This window comes from Polyergus mexicanus, unplaced genomic scaffold (genome assembly GCF_030449975.1).
Source record: "Polyergus mexicanus isolate NDT 795.1 unplaced genomic scaffold, iyPolMexi1.0 SCAF_16, whole genome shotgun sequence".
NCBI lineage: Eukaryota > Metazoa > Arthropoda > Insecta > Hymenoptera > Formicidae > Polyergus > Polyergus mexicanus.
This window is the reverse complement of record NW_027223336.1, coordinates 4,925,375-4,941,907: the sequence shown is the minus strand read 5'-3', so window position 1 is coordinate 4,941,907 and position 16,533 is coordinate 4,925,375. Positions and strand designations below refer to the sequence as shown.

Genomic DNA, 16,533 nt, shown 5'->3' with positions numbered 1-16,533 from the left:
GTGCTAAAAGCAATGTAAAATTAATGACATCAGTATCAGAGATATATAAGTATGAATATATTTTATTTTGACAGATATTATAACCTTCAAATGTATCTCCTTTTCACGATTTCATATTTTACATAGATTTACCAGTATAAAGTGTTATAAGAATACTGATTATATTTTCCCAAAATGATTTTTATTTCTCTCCATCTGTTACATATTCAAACAAACAGTGCGCATGTTTCTGTGTACAAATGAACGGTGTCCAAACGAACGGTGGGCAAATGAACGGTGTCCAAACGAACGGTGGGCAAATGAACGGTGTCCAAACGAACAGTGGGCAAATAACGGTGTCCAAACGAACGGTGTCCAAATGAACGGTGCGCATCTTTCTGTGTCCAAACGAACGGTGTCCAAATGAACAGTGTCCAATTGAGCGGTGTCCAAGTAAACGATGCGTATTTTCTTATGTGTCCAAAAGCTACTGTATCCAAAATTACTGTGTCCAAATGCACTGTGTCCAATTGAACCGTGTGCACAATCTCGTGTCCATTTGTAACGTGTCCATTTGCACCGTGTCCAATTGTACTGTGTCCAAATGAAGGCCACTCCGTGAGCTCGACCTACAGAGCTTATCGCGGCGAGGATTGCGTATTGTGGTTCGTTAAAGAACTGCGCGATCTAGCGCTTCGCGCGAAGACTATTCTCGATACCGATGCTCCTATGACGGATCTTATACCGGACGAATGGGAGAGATTCGTAAACGCGACGCGCTGCTGCGTATGCGAGAGACCGTTCGAATCGGGAGACGCTCGCGTGCGCGATCACTGTCATCTGACCGGACGATACAGAGGTCCGGCGCATTATATTCTTTCACAATTTATCGGGCTACGATGCGCATTTTATCATTAAAGATGTAGCTAACGCTTTTCCCGGCAGCGTGGAAGTATTGCCGATAACGAAAGAAACGTACATCTCTTTCACGAAGAACGTCGAGGATGCGTGGGACGAGGGATGGTTCGGGAGACGCTTGAAATTGCGTTTCGTGGATTCTTTCAAATTTCTAAGCGCGAGTTTCGAAAAATTGGCGTCGTATCTAGTCAAGAGCGAGTTGAGGATCGCGCGTTCGGAATTTTCCGATCTTAGCGACGCCGATTTCGAGCTTCTCGCGCGAAAGGGCGTATTTCCGTACGAGTATGTCGACGACGTAGATAAATTACTGGAGACTCGTCTACCGCCGTGCGAGGTTTTTCACAGTTCGCTAACCGGTGACGCGATATCCGAGAGCGATTACACGCGTGCGATAAGAGTCTGGGAGCGGTTTCGCGTCGAAACGTTGGGCGATTATAGCGATTTGTATTTAAAGACCGACGTTCTTCTATTGGCCGATGTCTTCGAAAATTTTCGCGACGCGTGGATGAGGAGTTATAATTTAGATCCCGCGTACTATTACACGTTACCGGGATACACATGGGACGCTATGTTAAAGTATACGGGTGTGCGATTCGAATTGTTAACCGACATTGATATGGTGATGTTCGTGGAACGCGGAATACGCGGCGGGCTAAGTCAATGTTCCAACAGATACGCGCGCGCTAATAACAAGTATTTATAGTCGTACATTACAAATTTTACATCACAGATTTGTATTCTTTGACTTGGAATTTCAAGACTCGAAACATCGGTGGACGTTCTACGAATCGTCTTTATTGTTAGTATAAACATATTTTATAAATAATATATTACCATCGTAATTATACCGAAGAGACGCGCTTCTAAATTTCACATCAAAATATATGAGTTTTATATCACAGGCTTGTATTCTTTGATTTGGAATTTCGAGACTCGAAACATCGGTGGACGTTCTACGAATCGTCTCGAAGAACGCGCGATGAGAAAACGTTGGTTAACATTCTACGAATTATCGCGAAGAGACGCGCTTCTAAATTTCATGTCAATATATACAAATTTTACATCACAGGTTTGTATTCTTTGACTTGGAATTTCGAGACTCGAAACATCGGTGGACGTTCTACGAATCGTCTCGAAGAACGCGCGTTTTGCGCGAATAATATAATTTGTTGTTATAAATAATATAATTTGTATATCCGAAAATGCGATAAATAAAAAAATAAAAAAATAAATATTCGATCAGTCCTATTTATAATAGATTTTAATAAAAAATCGCGGAAATATTCGATCAGTCTTATATGTAATAGATTTTGTTAAAATCTATTATAAATAGGACCGATCGGACATTTTCACGATCTTTCTATTATGCTCTCGAAAGTGTTTTATATAGAGTAATGTGAAAAAAATGTTAATGCGAGTTACGATGTTATCATAGTGACGTAATAGAGAATGTATATAGAGCGTGAGAAAGAGTACGTATAAAGTTTGAAAGAGAGAACGCAGGATACGGCGGCCACGTAGCGGCGCGAGAGAGAACTTGTATAGAACGCGAAAAAAAATTCGTATATAACGTCAAAAAGACGAACTCGCGCGTGTTTTTGCGATATAAAAAATCATGGAAACCACCATTCAGTCTAAATCTCTAATCTGGACTCGATTTGGCAAATTCTCGCGTTCTCTCTCATTTGCATAGAGCATATCATGCTACATGCAAGCGAAAGAGAACGCAACGAATCTTACCACAAATCGGGTCGAGATTAGCCGCGAGTTAGACAGATCGATGATTTCCATGACTCTTTATTATGTTTTAGAAAGTGTTATATATCGAGCAACGCGAAAAAAAGGTTACCACGAGATACGACGTTCGCTTAATGACGCGATGAAGAATGTATATAGAATGTAAGAAAGAGTCCGTATAAAGCGCGAAAGAGAGAACGCAGGACGCGGCGGCCGCGTAGCGGCGCGAGAAAGAATCTATATGGAGCGCGAGAGAGAACTCGTATGGAACGCGATAATAATTTAATATATGTAGTTATATTTAATATATGTAGTTTTATTTAATAAAAATACATTTTTAGCATAATACAGCTGTTTTATTTATCCAAGAATTGTGCGATTCATCCATTCCTAACCATTTCACATAAACCTCGTCGCCCTTTCGACGCAAGTAGGGTATCTAGGCCGGTTCTAAGCCATGGTCCTCTGAGGGGGGTTGAGGGGTGAGGGGAAACCGGTGGGGTATGACGTCACGGGGGGGATGACGTCACGGGGTGGGAATGACGTCAGGGGGTGGTATGACGTCACGGGTCGGGAATGACGTCGGGGGGGGGAATGAAGTCATGGGGGTGGGTATGACATCACGGGGGTGGGAATGACGTCATGGGGTGGGAATGACGTCACGCGGGGGTGACCGCGGCGGAACGGTAGCCGCGTGGTCCGCGGAGAGGGGAAGGGGGACCGCGGCGGAACGGTAGGTGCGCGGGCCGCGAAGAGGGGAAGGGGGACCGCGGGGGAACGGTAGATGCGGGGTCCGCGGAGAGGGGGAGGGGACCGCAGCGGAACGGTTGGCGCGGGGTCCGCGGCGAGGGGGAAGGGGGATCGCGGCGGAACGGCAGGCGCGGGGGCCGCGGAGAGGGGAAGGGGGACCGCGGCGGAACGGTAGGTAAGGGGCCGCGGGGAAGAAGGAACGCGAAGGTACGATGCCGCGAGTAGGTGTGGCATTGGTGTTGGAAAAGGATGACGTTCGCGGGAGAAAGAGAGATAGCGCGAGACATGCATGTACCGATGAGATAGCGCGAGGCGATGCGGGAGAGAGCATACGCGAGGCGGTGCGAGAGAGAGCATATGCGAGGCGGCGCGAAGCGATCACAGGCACGAGGGACAAGGATAGCGTCCGCATTGGTGTTGGAAAAGGATGACGTTCGCGGAAGAAAGAGATAAAGAGAGATAGCGCGAGGCATGCATGTACCGATGAGATAGCGCGAGGCATACATGTTGGAAAAGGAAAGAAGAAGGTGTAGAAATAATTGATACTTTAATTACAATTATAATAATAATAAGTTTATTTCATAATTGTGTGTATATTACAATGTGTGTGTGTGTGTGTGTTAAAATAAAAATAAAAATAATAATAAAAATAATAATAATAATAATAATAATATATATATAGGCGGCGCTCCTTCTGAAACAGAAAAATATTAAATATTAAAAATTAAATTTATATTAATATAATATTTTTTTAAATAGATACATTTTTATATATCAAAATCCCGATCCTTGGACATCACTATATAATGATCTCGCAGACAATGATCCAAATCTATTGTACGAGATTTCTTCAAACCGATTGCTTGACCTTGCACCATTTGTACAATTGAAGTGACAGGAGTGTTTGTCGATAGCGCTGGGACACGGACATCTAAAGGTTTGTATTTTGTACGTAACGAATGTCTTAAACTTTCAAGTCGCGCGATTCAGCTAGCCAGCGATTGAATTCCATGCCCCTGTTGTAACATCTCGTGTCGGTACTGTTCTTCCAACCACTCAAGACATTTAAGGCATGTTCTTTCCCATAACTCACATGCACACACCGAGTTCACCTGTATGAAATCCTCCCATAGAAATTGTTCTAATTCCGCAAAATGTTCGGAGGCCCCCATATTTCCTATTTAAGTCTTTTCACAACACAAGTTTTGTCCAGCTTATACTGTGCAAATTGGGCACATATTGCAGGGCATTATCTGGTACAGCGGTTTTCCACATTCTCTGCAAAACGATCCCAGGATTAGTTCATAAATTGCACTTTCATGTTCTCGCACAACACGAATATTCGAAAATAAATCTGAAATACGCATAAAACAGCATGTGCAAATTTTTTTTTTGTCTTCACTTTTATAATAAAAGTATATATAAAAGCACATTTTTACCGCACCTAAACTATTTATTTCAACTCGGTTTAAAGTACGTTGATTTATGTCCGTAATAACACTACTGCAATCACTATTGTAATCGGAATCCTCAGAAAGTATGCGGTCTTCGTCTGATGAATCGTCCGACAAAATCTCAATTTCCATCAAGTTGTCATCTTCGAGAATGACATCCTCATCTTCAATAATAATAACTTCTTGATCAGTCATAACACATATTGTTAAGATTGTCGTAAGGATGAAGACGGTTGCGTATTATAACGTTACACACTCCTCTCAATTATATATTGTAGTTTCATATCTTTTGTCTCCTTCTAACTGGAGTATCACGTCTCATCTACCTCATCATTTTTTCTACATCTTTAGCAGAGTGTGTCGAGAGAAAAATTTAAGTTTTGCAGACTGTGCATATCTATTACACAGTTTTATTCATACATAAAGGATGGGATAAATAATTAAATTCACAGATAATTAGTAAAATCACTTATTTATTACAAGCCTCGTGAAGAATATCATTTACAGCACATGTCAATAACTCGCAATCTATGAGCGATTCGCTGTTAAATATATCACTTTCATGTATAGTTTTTGTAGCGTCGCATACATTAGCGATATTATTCTGTTATAAAACAGTTACAAATTGTTTGAATTTTTCATTTACAATATGCGTATTTTCGCATAACCAGTAATACATATGATCTATACATTTTTCAAAATCGAATAAATAGAATAGAGTTGGCGGCTTCATATAAAAAGAATTATTTGATAATCCAATTTTTATAATATTCGAATCAGATATTTTAACCACTTCGAATGTCAAATCTCGAATCCGCAATGGGATTTCAGCCGATTGTAGAAGTCGTTCAATGTCCGCACGTTTCTGCATTAGCGATTTCCACGTTTCAAAGGGCAATATTATTTGATTGCCCCGATTATCGCCGAGAACCAATTCCACGCAAGATACAGCTCCAACGTTTATTCCAATGTCCAAATATTTGTACGACGTCGGAGTTAAGGCGTATCGTCTTCCGAGTATACGAACCGCGCGACGAGACTCGGATGAAATGCTAGGGAGTAAAAACAATATTATTTATATAAATATTTAAAAAGTATAAAAAATATTTAAAAAGTATAAAAAATATTTAAAAAGTATAAAAAATATTCAAGTTAATTAAAACTTACTTGTTACATTTCTTCTTACACGGTGAAGTTTCATCAGCATCTTGAATCGGAACGTAATAATTCATGCGGCTTCCTTCAGTAGGATACATTTTTATATGAACCTTTCACACAAGTGGTTGATGCAATACTGAACGTATTGAATATATTTAAAATATGTATTAGCGTTTCAAAATTGCAATGTGGTGGGGGATTATTGATGACGCGATATTTTTTTCAATTTTTCCATTCAAGCGCCGATATACGGCTGCTTCGCGATGACATCATCACCAGATGTGAGATTTAGCCGAATGCACAAAAATGCAACGTAATATAAAATTTGCAAGCGCCGATGTGCAGCTGCTTCGCGATGACATCGCCTATAGATATCAGATTTCAAACGCGTTTCAAAACATGACAAAATCCTATAATATAAGGATAATCCTCATGATTAAATTGCACTAACATTGGACAGCTGCATGTAATTTGAAACTTTTGCGATACATCTGGGATTTGACATCATCTCTAGACGACAAAATGCAATAATCGACATTAGCCAAAATGTACGTGACAAATCGCGAAATAAAGATTTAGATACACATGATGGAAAGAGACATCAAGATAGAATATAAAATCATGGTAAAGAGGCACATCCTGTCAGTATTTTCGCCAAGAGTTCCGAGACAAGAGCTGTTAATAAGCACATCTTGTAAGCAAAAAATTTTTTGTATAAATTTGGAAATATGGCGGAAAACAATGCCGAACGAAATCTACGCGAGCAATCTGCAAGGGTGAATTCGATAGAGGAGTACGTTGCGTGGGAGCAACGATGCGACGAATATATCGAATCATTAGAAGGGCAAAGTCGAATCAAACGTCCACGATTATCGATTGGGATTCGACAATCGCTGATTGCCCGAATTGCACGACTCGAGGGATTGAAGAACTCGTTACGCACACGTTTTGTACACGCGGGTGCAGGATGCAGCACGCGGCAACACGGATTGATTTGGCGAGAGATCGATACGGCGTTCGAGAGCCGCATATTGACTGGTGCGGTTATAAATCATAATCACATCGAGCCTCGTCAATTTTTCGAGGATGCTAAAGACATTGTGCTCAAACACGTGCAAACCATGCTGAAAAAACACTTTAATGTGAAAATTAATACAGTGTTCAATGGTGAATTTGTGACGGGTGATAAACGCGCAAATAAAAGTATCAATACGAGAAACTATGAACTCTTTCGCACATCCGATTTACGCGAATGGTACGAGCGGCGCGTTGTCGAGCCCACTCTAGCATCGCTCGAAGAATTTCAAGAACGCGATAGCGGGTGGGCATTATCACGAATACTCGATTTAAATGTAAATATAAATAAATATAATCCATTGCGCGCAGGATGCCACATAAAATTACCGCGAGAAATAACGATGAAGAGAGCAGTAATCAACGTGCAATCTAATGACAATGCGTGTTTCGCGTGGTCTGTGGTCGCCGCTCTATACCCAGCTGAAAATTATGTTTATCGGGAATCTTCGTACCCGCATTACACGACAGTGCTGAATCTCCAAGACATTGAGTTTCCAGTGAATGTGAATCAAATTAAAAAATTCGAACATGCCGACAATATCTCAATCAATGTATATAGTATCGAGGAAAAGAACATTGTCCCGATACGTCTGAGTGAGCTGAAAAAAGACAAACACGTCAACCTGTTGTACGTGGAAAACAACAACGTTGGACATTTCGCGTGGATCAAGAATCTATCCCACCTCGTGAGCTCGCAATTGAGTTGTGGCAAACGAAGACAATATATCTGCGATCGGTACGTATATATTTAATAAATTATATTACAGAAATCTTTGAACAAAAATTAAAAATTATTTCTTTTACAGATGTTTGCACTACTTTGGCTCGAACAACAAGTTACAATCACATACGGTGGACTGTCGCGAGATGAACGAGTGCGCTATCCGATTACCGAGCGATAAGGACAAGTGGCTCACGTTCAACAACTATAATCGGAAGGAGCGGCTTCCTTTCGTCGTGTACGCCGATCTGGAGTGCGTTTTAGAGAAGACGGAGGAAGAGAGAAACTACCAACATCACAAAGTATTTAGCTTAGCATATTATGTACATTGTTTGTACGATGATTCGTTATCCGCGTATCATTCTCGTCGCGATATCGATTGCATATCATGGTTCGTCGAAGAACTTAAAAATTTAGCACTGTGTGTAAAAAGTATTTTATCAGCTAATGTCCCCATGGTAAATTTAACATCTGATGAATGGGAAAATTTTCATAGCGCGACACAATGCCACATTTGCGAGAAACCATTTGTACAAGACGATACACGCGTACGCGATCATTGCCATCTGACCGGGCGATACAGAGGTCCCGCGCATTCAAATTGTAATCTAAATTATAAAGATTCTTTTTGCATTCCAATAGTTTTTCATAATTTATCCGGTTACGACGCGTACTTCATTATCAAGGAAATAGCTACAGCGTTCGAAGGGGGAATCGAGTTACTTCCAATAACAAAGGAAAAATATATATCATTTACGAAAAATGTTAATCTTACCGAAGAGAAATCAAAACATCATATTAAATTGCGTTTTATCGATTCGTATAAATTTCTCACAGCTAGTCTCGATAAATTGGCATCATTCTTGAATAAAGACAAACTCAAAATTTTAAAATCTGAATTTCAAAATTTATCGAATGACAATTTCAATTTATTAACACGGAAGGGCGTCTTTCCGTACGAATATATTGACTGCGTCGACAGGTTGCAAGATACGTGTTTACCGCCGCGCGAATCATTTTACAGTTCCTTGACCGGTGACACGATATCCGAGAGCGATTACGCGCACGCCGAGAACGTGTGGGAGCGGTTCTCCATTCGAATGCTGGGCGAATATAGCGACTTGTATCTCAAAATTGATGTCTTGTTATTAGCAGACATTTTTGAAAATTTCCGCGAGAGTTGTATTAAAAGTTATGGGCTCGACCCCGCGTATTACTACACTCTTCCCGGATATACGTGGGACGCCATGTTGAAGCATACAAATATTACATTCGAATTGCTTATGGATATCGACATGGTTTTATTTATCGAACGCGGAATACGCGGTGGTTTGAGTCAATGTTCCAACAGATACGCACATGCTAATAACAAGTATATGCAGTCGTACGACCCATCGAAACCTTCAACGTATCTTACGTACTTTGATGTAAATAATTTGTACGGATGGGCAATGTGCCAACCCTTGCCCTATGCAGATTTTCGATGGGTCGACGACGTATCCGATTTTGATACATCATCGATCGCGCTCGATTCGCCTATAGGCTACATCCTTGAAGTCGATCTCGAGTATCCGCAACGTGTTCACGATGCGCACACTGATCTACCGTTTTGCCCGACACGCGACAAACCACCTGGTAAGCGGCAGGATAAGCTGCTCGCAACCTTATACGATAAAAAACGTTACGTAATACATTACCGCAACCTGCAGCAATGCACGCGACACGGACTTCGTTACAAAAATACATCGAATATTACAGTTTTCGCAATCTCCATGGCTTCGCAGTTATATCGAACTTAATACACAATTCCGAACACTCGCGAAAAATGATTTTGAAAAAAATTTATATAAATTAATGAATAATACGGTATTTGGCAAAACGATGGAAAATGTGCGCAATCACGTTAATATTAAGCTCGTGACACATTGGGATGGAAGATATGGCGCAGAGGCAATGATCGCAAAACCAAATTTTCATAGTAGAAGCGTGTTTTCGGAGAATCTGATCGCCGTTGAATTGCACAATCTCGAGGTGAAATTTAATAAACCAATCTACGTGGGTATGTGTATACTCGACATATCCAAGATATGTTTGTACGAGTTTCACCACGATTATATGATACCTATGTATCGAGAGAAATGTAAAGTCATGTACACTGACACCGACAGTCTCATATATCACATCGAGTGTGAAGATGTATATGAGAATATAAAGCGCAACGTTGACAGATTCGATACCAGCGATTATGCGGTGGACAATGTGTACGGTATACCGCTCGCGAATAAAAAGATACCGGGTTTAATGAAGGATGAAAATAATGGTGCCGTCATGACCGAATTCGTCGGGCTTAGGGCAAAAATGTACGCGTTGCGAGTAGATGGTAAAAAAGACACAAAAAAGGTAAAAGGTGTCAAGAGTAACGTCGTTGCGAGAACGATAACGTTCAACGATTACACGCGGTGTTTGAACGAAGAGATTGAAATGACGCGTCAGCAGTCTTGTATAAGATCTAAATTACACGAAGTATACACTATTCGCGAGACAAAAATTGCTCTAGGTCCGTACGATGACAAGCGGTATATCGTACCCGAAACCACCGACACGCTACCGTGGGGACATTACAAAATACCGTTGTAAATAAAAATCATGTATATTTATTGTAAAAAAAAATTGTATATTTATTGTAAATTAAAATTATATGTATATTTTATAAAGTGTACAATTTTGTTTATATATTTGGAAAATATCTTTAATATTATGTATTATTGTTAACGTATTTATAATATATTATTTTTATGTATCCAAGAATTGTGTGTTGCATCAAATCCCAGCCATTTCACATAAACCTCATCGCCCTTTTTGCGTATTACCTTTTCCACGAGATGTATGTCGGGATTGGCAACGCATTGTAACTCGTATTCGTAAAATCCGCCGGCGACGGAATTTCCGCGCGAATCTTTGAGTACATAGGTCACGGGATTAGTTTTCTGCACTTTAACGATCTTAAACACTTTGGTCGACCAATTTGGCGTATAACCTTTGTCAAAAATGGTCTTGAATTTACTCACGCGTACCGGATCGCTTACTTTGAATCTTGCCGGTGCCGCAATCTTTACGTTGTTGTATACCGTATTTAAAAGTTTATTGGCGATCGCGGGGGTAACATCGATAGGTCTCATGCCGATAGTGCGATGTTTTCGCGCATTGTACTCTCTAACGAGCCGGGACAACGCGTCGATCCACTTGTAATTTCCATTAAACGTAAACATTTTCCACATATTGCTTTTTAACGTTCGGTTGAATTGTTCCACGACCGAAGCTTTCATGATAGAGTACGTTGAATAATGATTAATGCTGTGTTTCTTCACGAGTTTCTGTACATTTGTGTTGTAAAATTCTTTTCCTTTGTCGGTTTGAAAATTTTTCGGACATCTTCCATCGTCTCGAATTATCTTTACGATAGCATCAGCCGTCTCGTTTCCACTCTTACTCTTGAGCGGTACAGCCCACGCATACTTGCTCAACACATCGATAACTGTGAGTATATAGTTGTAGCCTTTGTTGAATCGTGCATATAGACGCATCTCGACCACGTCCGCCTGCCACAGATCGTCGTATCCGCGTACTATGACACGTCTACGTGGGAAATTTTTTCTCGCTGGAGCATGCAATTCTTCCACGAGCAGCTGTTTTTCAGAGGTCTTTTGCGACATATTTGATCGAGGCATAATTTGCAATAATGAGATAATTCCTCCACATATATTCTTTATATATCTTTCTTCTCCTGCGCTGAATTAGATGTAGTCTGCGCGTGAGTTGCATACCGAAGCATTTTCTGCATCTCATCATTATTTGCAGCGCTTGTACATTCGTCTCGAGCGTGATTATTTTTTTCTCAAGTTCTTCCTGTCTGTCTTCCAAAAACTTGACACGTATTTCCACGTACTGTTTGTTTGCTGCATCAGTATCATCTTCCGGTTGCGCTACGCGTCGTATCTTGCGCGACCTTGCGTCAAAGCCGGAGGCTGTCTGACACAGAGCGTTATCGCGCACATAATTTCTTAGTAATCCATTCCATTGATAGTATGAGTTGTTTGGTGTTCCCAACGATAATCCAAATTTATTAATCGACATTTCGATACAAACAATAATGACAGACTGACTCGTTTCGCCGACGCATAGATTAATTTATAATAAGGCCAGCTTCGTAAAGTTCCTCGATAATTGATAATATTTCATTGTCGTGGGCATTGTTGCCGGCTTGACGCGAAGCTTCCAGCAATCGCAAGCGATCAACCAACTCGTTGGGATCATTCCAATACACGTAATCGATCTTATTATCGTTTAACGTCATAGCGCGCGGTATGTTTATACCTCTTCCAGCTTTTTTAATAGAGATTAATGGTGCTATTATATTTTTATACTTGTATCCCTTGTTACTTAACACTGGATTACGCATATTATTGCCACGTCTATGTGCATTTGTTGCCAGTAATATATTTTTGTATTTAATTTTATCATCGTCATTGTATACGTCACCGTCGGGTATTCTCTTAAAAATCAACTCATAGAGACCTGGTGTTCCCATCTTATTCCACCGATAATTATATTGTCATCTTTATCCACATCAAAAATTTGATCACCAAGCATCATTCCTTCGTTGCAAAATTTAACACCGTAAACATAATCCATACTGTTATTTTTATCTTGACTCAAAATTGCTCCAACATATTTTTGCCCTAGTGGACCCAGATGTGTGCGCAATGTATTTTGACCCTCGGACGTTTGTAGCAGATGTTGAACCGATGTCACAAGCGTTTCAGGCGTGGTTTCGAAAACTTCTTCCACATACGGAGACGATCTTTCGTGCAATATTTCGATTGTACATCTTTTATGGGAGTAGAAGTTATCACATTCAATAATTGTTTCATTCGCTTACGTTTCGATTGATTTGGAGTAGAAGTTATTAGCGAATCGTTCAATGATATATTTGACCTTGTTCGCTTTGTTCGAGACTCTTTTTTCAGATGCTTGTCTTCGAGCATACTCGATGGTTCGATTTTCGCTTCATTAGATTCCACATTGATTGTATTTTCGACAAGTTGTTTTAGAGGTTCGATAATTGGTTTAAAGTGCCTCTCCAATGCGACGTCTTCCTCCATTTGACCGGTTTTTAAAGAACGATATTTTTTGCGGATTGATTCGCTCGTTTTTACAATCTCTCTCGCAATTTTCTCACGATCGTCACTGTCAATCGTCATCGTCATGTTGCGCTTGGACGAAAATTTTTAGACGTTGCTCGATCGATGTATCGATAGCGACTAACCACTTTACGGTATTGCAAAATCGTTAAATCCTTTTCGATATCTTCCATTAGTCTGTAAACTGTCTTTATCAATCACTACAAATCCATACTTGTGTTGCCAACATTTCTGACAAAATGCGCGAAAATCGCCGTAAGACATGTCAGTATTTACATGATCGTTGTATACATGTTTCAAGTTTGTACCATCTTGTTTAAATAAAATCAGTAAATTTGCATTGTCCCGTATAAGATGCTTGGGTATCTTGGCATACGTTTGACAAAGACAGAAACAGTCGACGCTCGAGTGTCGACCCATTGTAAAGTACTCTCTTATTGTATCTTGCTTATCACACGCCACGTTGTCAAAGATAAAAATGGAATTCGGAAGCGCCTCGCTCGGTGGAATAACGTCACTATTATTAGAGAATGTAAAATAGCCAATTTCATCGATCGATAATAGCAAATTTTCCAAGTATCGATATTTCGGTTGTTGAAGCGATTTCGAATATACGTACACATTCTCGAAATGTACACCGTGTGGACTTTCTATCAAACTTATCAACACGTTAGTCTTACCGCAATTCGAAGGACCGCAAGTGATACCGCGTATAGTAGTCGGCAGCATGTTTCCATGCTTGCGTATTTCTTTCTCGGACATTACTCGTGTTTTATCGTCAAAATTTATCACTTTGATTATCGTCGCTTGTCGCGCGAACCGCATGTTTGCTCTCGCGAATCTTAAATCAGATTTTGGAAAATGAGTCATCGGGGCCCTATTTATAGAGGCGCACCGAATCGAAACCGCTCAGTCTCAAAAATGTTTCTTCTTCTATCGGTTGACAGCGATATTCTCGAGCTTACCACCGAGCAGTTACAAATTATCTCCAAGATTGTTTTACTGCGAGACTTTAGTAGCTACGTGGAACAATTGTGGGACAAGCTTCCCGAACATATAAAAGCTGACTCAGAGGTTCAACAGTATCGTCGATGCACGCGACATTATAATTTGTCGTGGCAGCAAACACATTTCGACGGTCCAACACCGTTAATAAAAAATTGTGACAAATGTCAGCAAAAATTATAAGAGGTAGCGGTTTATTAAATCGTGCGATAAACGCACTTCCTATCGAATTACATATTCCAGGCTATCAGTTTTGCGGACCAGGAACTCATTTAGAAACACGATTGGCTAGAGGCGATCGAGGTATCAATCCATTGGATGCCGCGTGTCGCGAGCACGACATAGCTTATTCCCGAAGCAACGATCTTGGTCAACGACACGTTGCGGATAATATACTAGCCACGAAAGCGCGAACGCGTATTACCGCGAGAGATTCGACTTTTGGCGAAAGAGCAACCGCTACAGCTGTTTGGACGGCTATGAAGGCAAAGACAAAATTCGGTATGGGGCTGAAAACAAAAAAATCATCGATGAAGAAAAAGACTGCGAAAAAACGAATACTTCCTATAGCGAAGCGCGGTGGTATCTTACCAATTTTACCATTATTGGGAGTTCTCGGTTCGTTGGCTGGCGGAGCAGCGGGAATCGCGAAGGCGGTGAACGATAGCAAGGCGACGCAACGTCAGCTCGAAGAAATGCAGCGTCATAATCGCGCCATGGAAGGTCACGGACTTTATCTCGCTCCATACAAGCGTGGACGAGGGTTTTCAACAGCAGCCAAGAAAAAAAAATGTCAAAATAAAAATGCCTGCCGGTGTAACAACTAATGTACAATTGGAACAGCTTGCAAGACGTATGTGTATACAATTTTTTAGAGGTGTTTTCATGCGCAATAATTTACCGATAAACAGTGTACGACGAAATGAGAGCGGTATCGTCAATTTGGATGACGTCGATGGTTCCGGTACTCATTGGGTTGCGTATGCAAAGAGGGGAGATCGTGTAGTATATTTCGATAGTTTTGGAAATCTGCGACCGCCCAAAGAATTAGTGCGATATTTTGGACAAAATGTTGCAAATATAGAATACAATCACACGGCCTATCAAAATTATAATCAAAGTATTTGTGGACAATTGTGTCTTGGATTTCTTCAAACGGTCGATGATCGATATAAATTTAAAGCCTGACAATTCACCATCGCGACTCAGTATTCGTTTGACAGTTTTCCAGCATGTCACTTACACTTACGTTGACCGGCAAGAGTAGCGCGCTTGCTGTAAGTTACTTTCCGGCTATAGATTTAGACGATGGCAATTACGAGCTTGGTTTAACGGACTTTGAAATCGATCATACGATATCGAACGTGAATTCTTGGAATAATAAATTTTATTTTGATAACGACGATAAGGAAATTACGATTCCCGAGGGATCGTACGAATTACACGCTATAAACGAATATCTCCGACATGCAATTTTACGACATCGACGCGTAGTTGATTCCAACGATATTGTTGATGACGAAGAACACGATGAATATCCAATAACGCTTCGCGCTAATCATAATACGCTAAAAAGTGAAATCAAATGTGTCTATAGAATAAATTTCAGTAAACCGGGCAACGTTGGATCGTTCTTGGGATTCTCGTCGAATCGTATATTACAGCCTCGGAAATGGCACGAATCGGATGTACCAATAAATATTATTAGCGTAAATATTATTCGTATAGAATGCAGCGTAACCACTGGCGCGTACAGCAATGACAAGCGCGTACACACGATACATGAATTTTCACCGAGCGTGCCGCCAGGATATAAAATATCGGAAACGCCAGCACAGATCATTTATCTACCGATCGTCGCACGGAGCATTACTGATTTAACGATACGCATTGTTGATCAAGAAGGACATTTGCTCGATTTTCGAGGAGAGGAAATTACCGTAAGATTGCATATATGGCGGCGGCAAAAATAAAGCCTTTGACAAATGAAATGCTTGTGTTGAACGGAAGCACGCGAGAGACAATATCTTTGCGAGGGACAATATTTTTGCAAGAAGGCGAGTGACTGCTGTATCGTGTGACAATAATCAGATATCTGGTTACGCTAAAAAGAAGCTCAGCGCGTTGAATCGCGAGTTTTTAAAATCATTGGGATTCGTCGTACGAAATACATAACAATATGATTGACATCTTGAATATCGGAGATGAGCCGATCTTTGACGACCGTATCATCAAGATTGAGACTCATACGTACAATCCATACGCCAACACAACGCTTGGATATAGCGACGAGATACGGATACCGATACAGCATCAAGATTTGTACACGTTACCATGTGAAAGTTTTCTATACGTCGAAGGAAAGTTGATGGTGCGTAAAATAGCTGAAGAGGGAAGAGTGGTATTGGGAAACAATTGTGTCGCGTTTATGTTTGATTAACTTCGATATGAACTCGACGGTGTGGAGATTGACCGCAACAGAAACGTTGGAATAACTTCCACGATTAAAAACTATATCTCTCTAACAACCGAG

At 40.7% G+C, this 16,533-nt stretch overlaps 1 protein-coding gene across 1 annotated transcript; it reads left to right on the top strand.

Moving 5' to 3' along the window:
• Window positions 1–6,708: 6,708 nt before the first annotated feature.
• LOC138940348 (uncharacterized) lies at window positions 6,709–7,825 on the top strand. Its single transcript, XM_070309175.1, has one exon. It carries the CDS (start codon window positions 6,725–6,727, stop codon window positions 7,823–7,825), a length of 1,101 nt encoding a protein of 366 aa, XP_070165276.1. The 5' UTR covers window positions 6,709–6,724.
• The last annotated feature ends 8,708 nt before the right edge of the window (window positions 7,826–16,533 follow it).

Coding starts and splice junctions, on each gene's coding strand:
- LOC138940348 (XM_070309175.1), top strand. CDS start 6,725: ATGGCGGAAAACAATGCCGAACGAAATCTACGCGAGCAATCTGCAAGG.